At 39.5% G+C, this 17,044-nt stretch overlaps 1 protein-coding gene across 1 annotated transcript in view; it reads right to left on the bottom strand.

The window, feature by feature from the left end:
• Positions 1–17,044, bottom strand: part of TULP4 (tubby like protein 4) — a 165,410-nt gene that overhangs the window by 52,044 nt on the left and 96,322 nt on the right. Inside the window, exons 3-4 of the mRNA XM_014950511.1 lie at positions 4,765–4,893; positions 4,152–4,313 (exon numbers count right to left, since the gene is read on the bottom strand). Of these exons, the coding sequence (XP_014805997.1) occupies positions 4,152–4,313; positions 4,765–4,893 (291 nt within the window). The remainder of the gene's footprint in view (positions 1–4,151; positions 4,314–4,764; positions 4,894–17,044) is intronic.

Genomic DNA, 17,044 nt, shown 5'->3' with positions numbered 1-17,044 from the left:
CAAAAGACGGGTTGACATAGTGCTTAGAGACATGGTTTAGTGATGTGGGGGGTTTATTTTGTATGGATTTCTTTTGGGGTTTTTTTGCTTCTTTTTTTTGAAAACAGAGTTAGGTTGATGGTTGAACTAGATGATCTTAAAGGTCCCTTCCAACCTAGACAATTCTATGATTCTATGAATACTATTACGCTATGACCACATACAACAGTTAATGTAGTACCCAGCAGGATGCCAATCAAGTTGTTTATATACCTATTTTCAAAGCAAAGAGAAGGGAGTGTGCTGGCAAAGTTCACACGTACCTGTTGTCTGTCATGTCCTGACCAAAGAGAATCCTGGCCACTCCCCAAGTTTCCACAAATAAAAGTTTACAACAGGAAAGGGGAGGGGGGAGGCGGGGGAACAGAAATGGGCTCTTACAGCTGTCAGAAAAGTCTAATAATTTACACTAGATGAGATGCAGGGAACAAATACAGATTAGTAGCACCTCTTGAGACATCCAGGAATTAAAATATATTCATTCATTTTCATCAAGGCTTCCCTCTATTGGAGAGTGATCTCCGTCTGATCCCCTCCTCGTACACAGAAACAGCAATAGAAACAATCCCAGCGAAATCCAGGGAGTTACACTATATTGCTGTAAACAAAAGGATAATCTGACCCCTCTATGGTTCTCATCCAGTTCTCTGTGCTGTTCTCCATTGTGAACAGAAATAAGCCTCTTCAATAGGTAAAATCTGGGAGGAGGAGAGGGACAGGATGGCCCGAGGGCAGCAGAAGTTGGTAGAAATATGTCACCAGGAGCTGAGCAAGCACACAGTAGGGGATACGAAGCACTGGAAAGATATTTTTTATCACTTGGGGGCTTAGGAAAAATCCTCAATTACTTATTGACATTGCTTCTATAATTATAAATAAACCCTTTGACTACACAAAACTCAAGTTCTTCTCACTGGGGAAGTCATTCAAACTACTTGGTATGTACACTCCCTCTTTGCAAACAAGCATGGTACGACACCACAGAACTGTCTCAAGACAGGGTAAAGCATTCTCTGATATTTCAAATTTACTTTTCATTTCCAATATACTTTCTCATCCCTATGCAATCCTAGGTGAGCCTTCTCACCAGAAAAATACTCCACAAAACTGTGAGGAAATAGGGTCTACTACAGACACACAACGAACTGAGAAAACTAACTTCTAGCCCTCTACAATAAACATGCAGAATCACAATCAAAAGACCAAAATTGAATTAGCTGAAGAAGCCCATAGCTCAAAGTCCAGACTCAAGACCTGGGTGTGAACCACAGTAAAAATCTGCCAATGAACGACCTTCATGAGAAGATCATCTGACAACATATGATGCTGAGAAAGAAAGCGCTGCAGTCAAACAGATTGTATCAACTTTCCTATGACTCACGGTAAGTTTGTCCTCAACAGACAGAGAGAACTCAAGAAATACTGAAAAACAGCAGAGACATGAGAATAATGATACCACTCTCTTCCTAAAAGAAAATGCAGAACAGTTGCATCTAGTATTAATCAAATCCAGTAACCTCCTCAGGGCAAAGTAAGTACCAAATCAGTTAAAAGATACAACTATATGCTCAGTTTCAGGCGAGCTGTACTCCACCCTGGCCATCTCTCTAGTTCTCATCCCATCTCTGGTCTCTCAAAAGACTTTGGGAAGCATTAACCATGGAGTTTCTACCACATCAGCCTACTTCAAATGCTTTCTTTACAAGCCTGTGTCAAAGAAAAGTAAGGACACAAACCCAGAGGTCACACACACTCTGTCAAACAAGAAGATGGTTGGCAATACTGGAGTTCCAACCATTTCTTGCTTTCAACAGAAAGACAGTGATAGGAATTCACCCTCCTCTTGCAGAGCTGCCACAGAGCCGTGGTGAGGAGTGATAGAGGAGATGGACCACTGGCGTTGAATAGACAGAGAGAAGAAAAGATGGAAAATGAGACTTGAAGAAAAGAAGAGGATGCATGTGGCAGAGGGCTGAGTGAAGAAGTTAAGAGAACGCAAGAGTGAGGTGAACAGAAAAGCCACATTCAGCAAATTTTTATCAGGACAACAGAAAACTGATACTGAACAATATATTCCCCTGGGAAACGTAACTTTCCAAGTTGATTGTGCTCAAGGTCATGGGAGTGTAACATTTTCCAGGAATACTTTCACTAGCAATCTTCATGGTGCCACAGGGGTGACAAAAAGAATAGTATGATAATATAACTTTTGATACTTCTCTTTCACTCGCTGTATTGACAAGCAGATTACATTAGGCAACAGAGAAGATGCTGAAGCTACTGTAGACTAGAATAATATTCTGTTCTCATTTGCACAGATACAAATCAGGAGAGAAATTAGATAAGGAGATAAGCTAGTCAGGGTATCCATTTCCGTATGTGCTTATTTGTGTGTAATATATGCCATGTCCTTCTCTCCCAATTTACTATTTTTAGTTTGAACTGAGCACGGTCTCTCGCCTAGAACCCCAGTGAATCATATCTCCTTGTGCCTCCGGAGACAAATACATCTAAATACATGTTAGAAGATCGCTTCTTTCCGCCAACTCTGGGGAAGAGCACAGAAGTCTTTTATCAGTTAATGAGCAAACCCCATTGTTAAGAGAACTGTGCAGAGCAACATCAAGCTCATGACTAGATTCGTTCTCTATTTCAATGACTTTGTCAGCAGCAGAATCTCGTAACTCAAGCGAGGGATTCTCACCCAGCTGGGGCTGGCCGTTGTGTTTGAATGTGCTTATCTGGACACTGAACAAGTGTTTGTTTTCTGGGACAACCACTTATGGAGCATCCAGATTCTAAAGTACAAACATATTGGCTAAACTGAATTAAAGGCAGTCAGTCACCCCAAATTAAACACTCAAGTGAAGATATTTCCAAATACAGCAGCAGCAATCAAGTATCACACAATGGGGTAGCCTCATGTTTAAAACATAGGACTGCAAGCTATTAGATCTTAGTTTTCCTTCCTACTTCTGCTGCTTGTCTTTTCCTCTTGATCTTGAGTAAATTATTTATTGTCAAGACTTACATTTCCCCAGATTCAAAAAAAGGCAGTTAGACTCTCTGGCTTTAAAGAGCAGTGTTGCAATAATTAATTTATTATTCTTTGCAGAGCACTCTAAAATTATGAGATGCTGCTGCAGAAATGCATTTTATTAGTGGTATTATATTCCACTAGCAACTTCCAAAAGAACTCTATCTTGCATGGATTTATTGTATTCTAAATTAAAGACAGTGAGTTCAAGACCTTGAATCTTGAACCAGTACCTTTTCATAGTGGTGTAAAATGAAGGAAGGAAAATAATTCACGTGTAGTCATAACACAGCTTCTCTTTGCACTGTTCTACTCCCATAATTTCTTTCAGTACTATATTATATGCACATTAACCATAATGACAGCAAGCATGTAGAAGGAAAGACCATTCCAATAAACTCAACGGTGAATGGTAGATGGCTATTGTAAATTCTGCAAATGAAACTTATGGGCTAGCTTAGGCCCCACTGTAAATGGTGATGTGGCCAATATCACATGCTTTATTAGAAAAACAGTAAAGAAGAAATTTTTAACTGACTTTTTCAAAGGTCAGTAAGTTTTGGACTCAATGGTTGGAAAAAATGGCCTACTTTTAAATTATGTTTATATAAGGCTGAGAGGTCTCTCTGACACTCAATCAACTGGATCCATTTGCTCATGGTGAAGGCAAACATAACCCTATCTATCACTTGAACTGCTTTTGCTGCAAGTGCAGACTGAACAGATGTATACAGATATGATCAGTCAGATGTTTACTAATCCAGTCTGTATTTCTACCCAAATGTTCATTTTGAGCATCAAATGCTCATTTTCAAGACAGCTGTATCAACATATTAGGGGTACATTTACAGATTCCTGTCTCAAACAACTAATTCTGAATCAGACTGGTGTGACTAGGGGTGAAAAGTGCTGATAAGTAACTTGGTACATTATCATATTTGCCTAATGAGAATGACAAGATGAATTAAATTTTTGTTATCTGTTGGAGCACCAGTTTTGAGGGAAACTGTTCTTACAAAGTGTATTCTGTAGAATATAGACACAATACAATTAATACCTCTAAAAGCCCCATTACCTGTTGGTCATCTGGAGTCCATATGCCACAGGTGATCTGACTCTCCAAGTTGATTTCTGAAGACCAGTGTCTTTGTCCACTGACTGAACCGACCAGCACAAATCCATCTCTATAGGAGATAAGCGCTTGAGTCCCATCATGGCTCCATGTAAAGTCGCTTACCTTAACATATCAAAGACAAGAAAATAGATGTATTAGTGCTTAGAGACATAGTTTAGTAAGGGGGGGGGGGGTGTATGGTTTTGGTTTTTTTATCAGTTAGGTTGATGGTTGGACTAGATGATCTTAAAGGTCCTTTCCAACCTAGATGATTCTACGATTCAATCTATTGGATATTTAGGAATTTTTTTGTTGTTTTAATAAAAGCTAGCACTGCACAGAACTAGACAGGGCAACCATTAGCCCAGTTGTAGCTCTGATGTCATGGCCATTGGATACAGCAACTGTCCTTCCAAAGTGTCTTCGTGACAATTATTGCACATTCATTTCAATAAAGGTAGGTTTCATTTTCTCCTGTGCTTTTCGAAAGGTATGAAGTACCATTCATTGTACTCTTCATTTTGCTTTTCAGGACCTGATGACTCTTGACTGCAGAGCAAATACGGATACCAACCTGTGCCCCCCGATCATTCACAAGCTCCACGGACCATCTGCCTTCGTATTGTATCCAAACAAATATTCCTCCATCTGCATCGCAGGTTGCTAATTTCTGGAATGGTTCGTTCCATCTCACCAGCACAACCTTGAAAGATTAAGAAACAAAACCAGCATTACCCAAACTGCGTGTTGTGCTAACTATTTAACAAGAACCAGTTAAACAATACTGCAAAATAAACATCACCTCATTTAAATCCCAAAGAAGATGTACAAAATAGTAATTTTCGGCAGCGCGCGAGGCGCCTCTCGAGAACAGCTGGAATCGTTTTGTAACGGCTGTCAGGAAATTCACAATCTCTCACCGTCAGGCCTTTTTGGAAGGCATCGCAGGCTTTCAACAAAAACATAACGTACACTGGATTCCATTACAGAAGCAGCAAACAGGAGGCCCTGTACAGACCATCCAACGCTCTTTCAAATGATTTTCCCCCCTCCCCGTAATCTCAGACTTGATGTCAAATCATCACCTCTTGCTGACTTGAAATGAAATTGCCTGCACTGGGATCGGATTGAATTTGGATACTCAGATCAACAGTGACACCTAAAAAAATTCAGGAGTCCCAAATTATTAAAAAATAGAAATTTCATAGAAAAGTTGCTTTGTTGTTGAGTGCAGAAGGAATACAAAGCAGTTTTAGGCTCTTCTCTCCACATGAGAGCTATCTGGGCTTTTCTGGAGAATATAATCAAGTCTAAACCTAACAAATTGCTCTCTAATTTCTAATTAATATCAATTTGACAAATACAGTATCTCTTGAGACCTCAGTATAGATCTGACAAAAGCACGTCATCCTAGTGCTTAAAGCAGAAATTAGCTGTAAAACCGTTCACCTTCCATTAGTGACTTTTTATTGAAAACTTTTTTTCTAAATTAAGTGTTCAAAACCACACAGATCTATACAGGATGCTCACATTCACACACAAGACTCCTCTCTGTTACTTTATAGAGACACACCACATGCAAACAAAGAACGCATATATTAAATAGTCAAGCAGTAGGGTGTTATTTTAACTACTTAATGGGCATCCGGCTCTAATGATGCTTTTCAATAAATCTAATCTTTTTTCCATAAACGTAAAATAATTAACCATTTCAAAGAGACATAAGGAGAAGATTTTCCCAAAACGCATTTTGCTGTTTACAGAGATGGAACGATGCTCCTAAAGATTCCAGTCCTCAAATGAGCTCTGAGTAGACAGACCCATCACACTCCACAACAAAATCAGCAGTCATTTCCAGAATTAGAATACAAATAAGCATATCTGAAACCTAAACTTGACAGCTGAAAAAAAGATGACCTCATACCTATTTAGCGAGTGTGACACTTATTCACAGAGTGTCAAGGGTGAGAACTTCAGAACGTGTACATCAGTGGAGCTCGCCAGCCTGAAGCATCAACCCTTAGATGATTAAACAGCTAAAAGTATTTCTTCGTACATACGTGAAGATTATGGAGAGAAGTGAGTACGACAAACCACCGCTCTGTTGTTAAGCACCTAAGCAGATATCCCACTTGAGATTCTGCAGAAAAACACTTGTTTCTGCTGGATTTTAACCTTGCAGCTGCACTCCAGGTCACAAATCCTGTCTCCAGTTGGGTGGATTAGGGCTACAAAGACGATTAGGGGACTGGAACATCTCTCTTATGAGGAAAGGCTGAGGGACTTGGGTCTTTCTAGTCTGGAGAAGACTGAGGGGGGATCTGATCAACACCTATAAATACTTAAAGGGTGGGTGTCAGGAAGATGAGGCCAGTCTTTTTTCAGTGGTGCCCAGTGACAGGACAAGAGGAAATGGGCACAAACTTGAATATAAGAAATTCCATCTAAGCATGAGGAGGAACTTCTTTACTTTGAGGGTGGCAGAGCCCTGGAACAGGCTGTCCAGGGAGGTGGTGGAATCTCCCTCTCTGGAGACATTCAAACCCTGCCTGGACAAGTTGCTGTGCAACCTGCTCTAGTTGGACCTGCTTTGGCAGGGGGGTTGGACTAGATGATCTCCAGAGGTCCCTTCCAACCCCAGAGCATTCTGTGATTTTATCATGGCATTAGGGGGATTTTATCACACATGGCTTTTTATTATTTTTTTCGTTGTTCTTTTTTGAAGAGAAATAAATAAAATATTCCAACACAGTAGCAAAAGCAGCTGCACTCTGCTAGAGGTCTCACTCTGTCTCTTACATCTAAACAAGAAGAGCACAGATTTGTCAAAATTTCATTTTCTCTTTGGTGTAACCCCCATGCACACAGCTCTTGTTTCATCCACCCTGAGGCAAAAACTTGCTGGTAATGCCCAAGAGTATTATAAAAGAAGTGAAGAAAACACAATATATAACACAAGGATAAGACTGAAGATAACCTTCATCTTTGAAGACTGGGAGCTGCTAAGGCTAACAATGACTAGCAATAGAGTGGAAGGTACTTAACACCACTGAAAATCAGCTGTTTAATGCTTAGACACTGCCCATTTTGGACATCTCAGATCATACAGAATAAAGTGCTACAGAAAATACAGGAACAAAAGATAAAACTTACAGTTCAAATAACATGTTTTTTAACTAACACCATCAAAGGTGCTACCATTTCTTAAAATTGCCTTGTTTTGCCTGGCAAAGATTTGAGACAAGCATATGATTTTATAGATTAGACATACCGGCTGACTTAATGGTCTGAATTATGGGCAAAGTGACAACAGTTACCTTGATGTGTTTTGTCTCTTCTGTTTTAAATAGGAATCTGGTTAAAATTTGAATATATCTTTTGATTCAAATTCTGTACAACCTGTCTTTTCTTTGGATTTGATAAAACATCCAAGAATATATTTGAACCTAAACAAGATCAACCAGAGCCTCCCTCGCTCCCTCCATCCCAATCACATACAAATTAGTAACTTCCAAAATAAACTTACTGCTCTGCAGTCACAAATGAAAGTGAGACAATGATTCTATATGCTTTCTGATAACATGCTCATAAGGGAGCAAATTTGTAATTTGAAAATTCAACTTCTTTAAACACAGAATGAGTGTTATCATTTTATGAGGTCATTTAAAGATGCTTCCATCATTTACATTTAACATCCGACTACAGGTGCTGAGTCCACAGCTGCTTTGAGTATTTCCAATTTCATTTTATTTTCCATAACATACTGAAGCAGAGATAAAGAAAGGAAGAAGGATTGCCCTAAGTATTAAGATGACTTTGGGCTTTTATGTTGCCTAAATGTAAAGCATATGAAAACATGCCCCATTGACAGTGCATTTAAATAACGCATAAGCTTGAATTACCCCTTTGCAAAGAGGAATTTTATTGCTAACCCATAAACGCAAAGATATCATTACTTTCACTAACAGCTTCCACTCAGAGGGGACCCATTTTGACTTCTGCCTTTATGGTTCTTTGCTTCCTACTCAGCATCTTCACACAGGTACTGAAGGACTAAACTGCATTATCTTGTACTGAAAGAACAAAAAAGTTGGTGTGCCAAAGTCTGTGACTATTTGTGGTCTACACCGTCTTCGTATATTGCCTAATTATTTTGGTTTCTTTGTTAATTGTGTTTTGTTTTTAAAATATCTATAAAAATTGCAAATTGTGCTTGTTCTACTCTAGAAAAATTCTGTATCACAGGCATTAATCAGCTTCTAAACTGCTACCTCATATAGGAAATGATCTCCCATGAATAAAACTTCAAGGAACTCCTGGTCTAATATATTAACTACAATGCAAAGGCCAATATATTGTCCCCAGAGCTTTTGAATCAGGGTCTTATGTTTTCTTCAAGTTCCTTTTTATACAATACAGAGTGGTGAAAAATTTGTTTCAGAAGTGGAACATTCAGGATCTTCAATAGCTCTGTTTTAATTGCCAACATAATTTTCAGGAATTAAATTTAATAAATCATAAAGGTGCTAGAAACTCTCTCCAAGAACTGACTGTGTACTATAATGCTACACACACAGTAGAACCAACAAAAAATTAAAACATTTAAAAATTCTTTTCATCATGAATTAAGGATATGTGAGGATTTGTTATCCTCAACTTTAAAAAACTTGTCTATGTATAAAATTAAAAAGGAAAATATTGTTAACTTGGGAGATAAACCCGTGCATTCACTTCCAGTTCTATGGACTAATCAAGAAATGAAATAATTGATAACATTTCTCAATTAAAAATATTCTGCAAACAGAAATTATAGTTTATGAACCTCAGCTACTTCACTGAACTTTTCTTCTTCACAGATGCTCCATTTAGAAAAAGCCTTGTCTTGTGGCAAAGGAAACATCTGTATTACTCTAATTGAATAAACAACAGACAATCATTTACTTATTTAAGATCACTAAATTATGCTTTAAATTTTTCATTTTCATTCACTCTAATGCTTTTTGGTCCACTACTGCAAATAAGAAAACAAAGTCCAGTCTCTGACTCAGAAGATCATCAAGTTTCTTAGCAAGACGCTGCCACAGAAAGACCACCATGCAGCCAGCAATGTTATTTTTTATTAAAATCTTAGACAAGAAATTTGGAGTAACTGCAATTTCTGCAGTAGCAAGTATGTAATCTGTATTAAATGTGACCTCTTCCCAACAGAAGCCTGGTTTGGTGATTTAAATTCAATACGTGCTATTGATATTTTTATTGATTTTTTCACACTTTCTAGCACAACACAAATTCTAAAATCTAAAGCATTCTGAGAGCTTTTGTTATTTCTAATTTCATTACAGTTTTTGAAGGTGATGACTGAAAATATGATGCCAGTCAATCTTCCAAGAGCAGAAGTCCTTAATCTAGAAAACCATACAACAGTCATCACTTAAATCTCATCTCTGCAGTCCCTAAAACCTACGGTACATAATTGCTATAGAGGCAAGGGACAAATATTTAGAAAAATAAATAGGTAAATAGCTAGGGCCGTTAGTTCCTAGAGTTCCTTACCAAATTTAAATAGATTTTACTACTGAAAAGAAACAGCACAACACTGTAGTGAGTCACAGTGAGTCATGGAGAGCTCTAAAGATAGGAGTCTTCTCCAGCATTCATTTTCATGCACGCTGTGGAGATCTGCTTGCGGATGGACTATGGTAGGAACAGAGAATAGAGAATATTTGATGGCAATGTTATAATTTGCTACACCCATAAAGCCACATTCCTTTATGTGGCATGAGCATTTCTGAAACTACAAGTGAACTAGGAATCTTTGCACGGGGCATAGGATTTAATGCACTATAGCTCCATTGAGTGTATACAACACTAAACATTCTATGTAGTAAAAAATATGTAATTTTTCCCCCCTAATAAATGCTACTGAAGGTGCATCCCAGTGGCGACAGCAAAAGATCTAACTGTTCCTAGAACAGAAATAGAAAAACCAGTAAAGGAGATTAGGCATTTGCAGAGAACAGGCCTCAGTCTATTTGAAGGCTTCTTCCAAACCTGTGCTTTTAGGAAAGTACTTCAGTTTTTAAAAGAATATATAAGGGTTGAAGAAAAGCACTGGAAAAAGAGACTGGCCAGGACCAGTGAGCAACACCTATTTGCTGTATCGATCAATCCTATTATACAGTCCTCTAATAAGTAGGTGGATATTCACTCATGGTTAAAAGTATAGAGAAATATATGCATATAGTGCATATACAATATGTGCAGCACGTTGGCACACATTAGGGTTTATTAATGGCAACAAAGATGAAGAGACACGTTAACATTTATCAAAGAAGAAGGATGAGTGCACAGTGGGGAATAGAAATGAAACAAAATGAAAGGGATCAGAGAAACCAATAACCACCTTTAGTTGCTAATACAGTTCAGAATATGTAAATACACATATACATATCTAATGTGCATGTACATTACATATGTATAACATGGGTGGGTGCATGAACACACATCCCTGTTAAATCCTTGAGGAAACTGTACCAACACTGTACATTTGTTGACTTGAAGTTAGTTAACTCAAGTGGATTTTTATAATGAAAAGGTAATTTGAAAGTGACACAAGGTGCCCAGAATAAGCAGCAGGATTGCAGTAACAAGCTGTTGCTTCTCACTATAGTTTACCTATAAGCAATGCTTGGTTCTAAATGGTTCTGTGTTTGCTCAGTTCAATGAAACGTAAAGTTTAAATATTTTTAAAACATAGGCCATTCAAGTTTCTCTCTCTTAATTTCTCCTGCTGCAAACAGACTGTTTGCAATTGTTCTCACTTTCATCTTCACTTCATTTCTTGCCATGACAATGATGCCACGATTACTCTCTCCATCTGAACTAATTCAATTACGCAGACAAAGAACATCATGTAAGTATTCTTCCTACTAATAACACCAGACAAAAAAAAATCAGCAGTCAGGGTAGACAGCTAGTTTGCCTCTCCTGGGGTGGCACACCCATCTTCCTATCCTACTTGTCTTACATTGCATTCTCTAATGACACAGTCCCTGTCTCTCCCACACCCGCAGAGCTTTGACTTTTTGTTTCCAGAGACATTACACCCGGGTGGAAGTGCTTCGTTTGCATATGGAGCTGTCAGTTTCCAAGGTATGATACCCGTCAAGGAATTATTATTAAGAAGAAACTACTACTATTAATAACAAACACTGTGCTGCAGATAAAGAATGGCAAATTTATAACAGTGTCTGCATTTCTTGAGAAAAACTGCCAACTCGCAACCGCGGCTGCACGTTACATAGTGGGTAAAGGAACAGTGAACGAATTCCTGGCGACAGAAAACACCACCAAAATTCCTCAGGTATCTTTAGTCTAAATAATAAGGAAATGAACTGTCTTCCTGGAAGGACTGGAGTGGCCTCCAAATATCTCAGGGATGGATGCCCTTTAATAAACCTCACCCCTGCCGTGGGAGAAGCTGTGGTGAGTGGTGATGAGCGCCGATGGCACGGCAGCTGCTCACAGCCCCGGGGGGGTTCTGCTGCGGCCGCAGGCAGCACTTTCCATCACCTCTCCTACATTAGAGGCCTGATGCTTTATCCCAGGATCCTTCTTTTTCCTTGAAAAAAGTGTATTATTCTGCCAGCAACTGTCATCTTGCTTTTTCTGCTCTTTGCAAAGGAGCTGCAATTTATATAAATACTACTTAAATAAATATAACAACATTCTTGTGAGAGATAATATAAAAGCTACTAACCATGGGGGCTTAAAAACACAAGAAAAAAAATCCATGAAAAGACCAGATTTGAATAGCTTTTTTTTTTTAATTGAAAATCTAATTTCATTGTATAACATTATCAATAAGGTAAGCATGAGATCTGGGTCAGCTGGGGACCTAACCTTGCACTACCTGAAATCAGAGATAAGGCTGGACCAGTGATGACCTTACTGGACCTGAAAGGTCCAGGTCCAACTCTGCGCCTTCTTCTGACCAGACACTTCACGTGAAGACCTACTCCAAAGTAACCACATCCATAACTTGGGGTCTAAAGTTAAGTACAACGTAGGGAGCGGGTCCAGGGAAGGGCAACAAAGATGGTGAGGGGTCTGGAGAACAAGTCTTATGAGGAGAGGCTGAGGGAGCTGGGGGTGTTCAGCCTGGAGAAGAGGAGGCTGAGGGGAGACCTTATTGCTCTCTACAACTACCTGAAAGGAGGGCGTAGAGAGGTGGGGGTCGGTCTCTTCTCCCAAGTCACAGGCGACAGGACAAGAGGAAATGGCCTCAAGTTGCGCCAGGGGAGGTTCAGGCTGGATATTAGGAAAAACTTTGTAACTGAAAGGGTCATCGAACATTGGAAGGGTCTGCCCAGTGAGGTGGTTGAGGCACCATCCCTGGAGGTGTTCAAAAGACAGGGTGATGTAGTGCTGGGAGGTATGGTTTAGTGATGGTGATGCTTCTTGTTTGTTAGGTGGGTGTCTATTTTTGTCAATTAGGTTGATGGTTGGACAAGATGATCTTTGAGGTCCCTTCCAACCTAGAAGATTCTGTGACACAGCAGAAGATGTGCTGTTTTGTTCAATATGCTCGCTCTCATTTTTTTCCCCCCTTTCTCCTCGATGTTTGTTTTCACAATGCTCGGAGCAGACACCAGGCTAACAACGACTCAGATCATCTGCTCAGCTGCAGGAAGAGAAAAGGCCAGGCAGGAGCAGTGGAGTTTACCAGCACAGAAGAGGCAACCACCACTCACCCAGTGCTCACTCGCTCTCCGTGTGAGCGGCTGGTACCCCCAGCAAGTCATAGTGTGGTTGCTCACCCACTGGGAAGAGTGTTGCTACTCCCCAGCGAGTTTTGTCTATTTGCTTTGCAGATGAATGCCACACATGCCTATTTTTAAAAGCTATCTTGAGGCTGGCACCCAACCCACCACCCAGACCTATTTTTGAAAGGTATCGCACGGTTGGCATCCCATCCCCAATGGAAGGCAGTCTGACCTTTAAAAGCTCTAGAGGATGATTTTGGTAAATAGGCAACTGCAAGAAAAAGTTGTTTTGATAGCTACTTTGAGGAGGGACTGTACTTAGCGTGAGTAAGTGTAAGTCTTAAAAATACCTAGACTGTCAACATCTCACTGAATACATTTAGGAGCCTTGATAGTAAACTGCCAAGATGAGGACTCAAAGAGGCTCTAAAGCTTTACACATCTCCTTACATTCCTGAAGTCATACATTTCATTTAACGAAATACACCCCCAAAGTCTATCAATCCCAAGGATTTGCCATGTAACCACTTTATATGTCCACGGAACACAAAATATGCCATCTGATCACCCACCTCAGAAGAAAGCATCCCCAATACCCCTCACAGGTACCAATCAAGAAGAGTTATGCTTCTATGAATGAAGATCACCCACCTCAGAAGAAAGCATCCCCAATACCCCTCACAGGTACCAATCAAGAAGAGTTATGCTCCTATGAATGAAGCGGCTCACAGGGCCAGTTCCAAAGGAATGACTCTTTTCACTTTAGAATCACCATGTTTAATGGTGGCTTCAAAGAACTACACTTGTAGGGGACATTTAAAAAGAAACGACAGAAACTAGCTGTATCCAAGGTATACCCAGTAAATGTGTTTGGGCAGCTGAGGATCTCTATCAGGTCACTTGTCAGAACTGGAAGTTGCACGTGAGAAACAGAAATGACAGGCCATATGAACCTAACCTGGATGACAAGATGTTGGTATGTGGCTACCAGTTCTCATTTAAGTAAGTTTCTTAACTATTCAAGGGCTATTAAAGAAAATAGCTGGATATAATCTGAAGGTAAAGAATTAAGGCATGAAAAGAGTGAGGGTCTGCAGTCAATCACACATATATGCACAAGATAACTGCACACTATGTTTGTGGAAGGGAAACGGGTGGAGGTCTGCTCCTCTCCCATCTCAAAGACAACGGAGTGACAGTTGTAAGGAGTATGGTCTGCTTTTGTCTCCCTTCCCTTCACAAGGATGCTTAAGCACCAAAAGCTCTTTCACATAAAAGATAACTGTTTCCACAGAAAAAATCTTTTTTACAGTTATGCCATGCTCACTTCTAGTGAGGGACACTCCTTTATAGCACGTACATTACTACCACTGTCCCTTATAAATGGTCTTCCTGTCCCTAAGCATTCCTGCAAGATACTTCTGTTTAATTGCCCATACGTACTCCCTAGAAGTGCAGAGGCAAGCCCAAGTTCACAAAAATAAATTCAAAACTGAATGTTGATAAGGATGAGCAAAGGATAAAATAGCACTTTCAACACTTTCCTTTATAAGAAGAAAGATTTCACTTTGTTCTAGTTTCCGTAGAGATAAAAACGCCATAATAATGAAAGGAGAGCCGTTTTGCCTGAAGATCAAAACACCCAGAGTGAAATAGTTCCCCCTCTCTCTAGCAAACCACTGATGAGCACCATCAGGAAAGGTCTATTGCTATTAAAAATAAGATACATGCAGTAACTGCACAGAGCTGGCAGTTCCTTGGGTTCGAGCATCTACCATCAAATATTTTCCCAGAATAAAAAAAAAAAGCACCAGATTTAAAACTCTCTGGTATTTAGCCTACAGTAAATTAAAAGTACATGAGCCTAATGCTCATTTCACTAAGGTCTGGCAAAATCATTAAAGATGGTATAAGTCAGGACCATTTTACAAGCTCCACATTTACATTCACTTTTGGGCTGTGTAAAAGAAACTCAACGTAAATGAACCTCAAGCTTTAAAAACAAGAGTAACACTCACTGACATCCATCACCATGTATGAATTCAGAGACACCTCTTTGTTAGAACTTCCAAGGAGAGGGGAGGAAACAATCAACACAACCTATATTAGCCAAATTTAAAATTCTTTTTTTCCTGGCTAAAAATTCAGAAAAATATTGGATGCAGAGACACGGGCACCCTGTAGCAGAGCCTACAGCTTTTATTCTGTCTCTTCTCTTTACAAATATGCAATCCAGGACCAAAATACTGTTTGGAACCATATCCAAAACGATGGATCACCAAAAAACTACAAAAAAAAAAAACCACCCAGGAGAGACAGGATAACAATAAACATTATTGAAAACAATTCCTACTCAAAATGAACTAGCTCTGCACTGCTTTCTCATCAGCAGCTACTTAGGAATTCCTATAGTATCTTTCTGCCTGGTAAATGCCATCTTGTTTGGGAAAGCCCCCAGGCTAATGAATTGCTGGAGAAAGTCAGTGAAGTGACTAAGAGGCAATCTCCCTTATACTCCATCTTCCTAGTTCGGTGGTTAAAAACTTCTAACCAAGTGTTAATATAATACTGAAATATAATTTTATAACTGTATAATTTTCCAACTTTATATATGCATGCATAAGAACATTATTCAAGGAAAAAAAACACTTGCACAGCTAGGAAACTTTAAAGGAAACATGTAAAATGTAATATATTTTTTTTTAATTTTATGCTAGTTAACAGAGGGAAAGGAGGCAACAGAAGTTCTTCACCTTTGGGAGTCTATTCTGAGAAGCATCAGAAAAATAATGGCGTCTTGTGACCACATAGAATCATAGAATCATCTAGATTGGAAGAGACCCTTGGGATCATCGAGTCCAATCATCTACCCTACTCTACAAAGTTCTCCCCTACACCATGTCCCTTAGCACTGCATCTAAACGGCTCTTAAACACATCCAGGGATGGTGACTCAATCACCTCCCTGGGCAGCCTATTCCAATGTCCGACCACTCTTTCTGTGCTGAGGATCTGCCTGTACCAAATATGCTAAGTTTGTCTATATCGTATATACTAAGGTAACAGATAATTTTGCACTTCTCAGATATTCGAACTCATACAGCATGACAATTAAGTAAAGTTATTCCAGGTTTCTGAACATCACCATTGGCATTTGTGGCAGAAACTTTATAATCAGAAGCCAGCCAATGACTCTCTTGATGATCTGGCAGGGTAGACTACAACTGAGCTTGCACCACCTTTGCTAAAACCACTGTAACAGTGCCCCAAACAACTCTTATATGGGATCTGACTGCAGCACAAGCTTCGTGCAAGCCCTCTCCACTGAGATGAACTTCACCCTTTAAGAACTGCAGTAAAATCTTGATTTTTGTCAACAACGTAAACAAAAAAAGACCTTAAAATTCAGAGGCAGGTGTCAAAAAGTGTTGTCTAAGCAAGACTATTTCTCCAACAGCTACAATACTTCAACCTTCTTTATTTTTTTCAAACACAAGGAAGTAAAAATAATCCAAACTTCACTAAGAACACAGATCAGCTCTTCAAATCTATTAATGTTTCCCAGGTGGTAATAGCTGTGCACCGATCTAATTAAGGAGAGTTATAAAGCAGATTGGAGACATATGGTACAGCTGGGCATTTCACCGCTGAAGTGGGACTACTTTGATATCCCAAGTTCCCAAAGAAACACTCGACTATCGTTATCCTGATCATCAAGTCCAACTCTAAGACCTCTGTGTGGGTTACACGCAATTGTAGAACATTCTTGGCCACCCGAGGAATATCGGTGACTGCAAATTAGTCACAGAAACTGAGAAAGAAAGATTTGTACAATCTTTATGGGACTGCCTGGACTGTCTTTGCATGACTCACAGACACCATGCCTCTCTAATTCTTTTGTGAGAATCATGAGATTCCACCACGTTACTTTGCAAAGGTAAGACACCTGCTTTAACCATGAGGCCACCACCTGCCCAGTAGATTCATTTCTATGACGTTCAGCTCGTGGCGTTTGGGGCAGCTCTGGAGGCAACTGTGTAATTGCTGAGATGGACATAGACAACAAAGTGGAAAATGAACTAGTGTCAAC

The sequence above is a fragment of the Calidris pugnax genome, unplaced genomic scaffold (assembly GCF_001431845.1).
Source record: "Calidris pugnax isolate Ruff unplaced genomic scaffold, ASM143184v1 scaffold24, whole genome shotgun sequence".
NCBI lineage: Eukaryota > Metazoa > Chordata > Aves > Charadriiformes > Scolopacidae > Calidris > Calidris pugnax.
The sequence above is the reverse complement of the archived record's forward strand: the minus strand, read 5'-3'. Positions and strand labels throughout refer to the sequence as shown.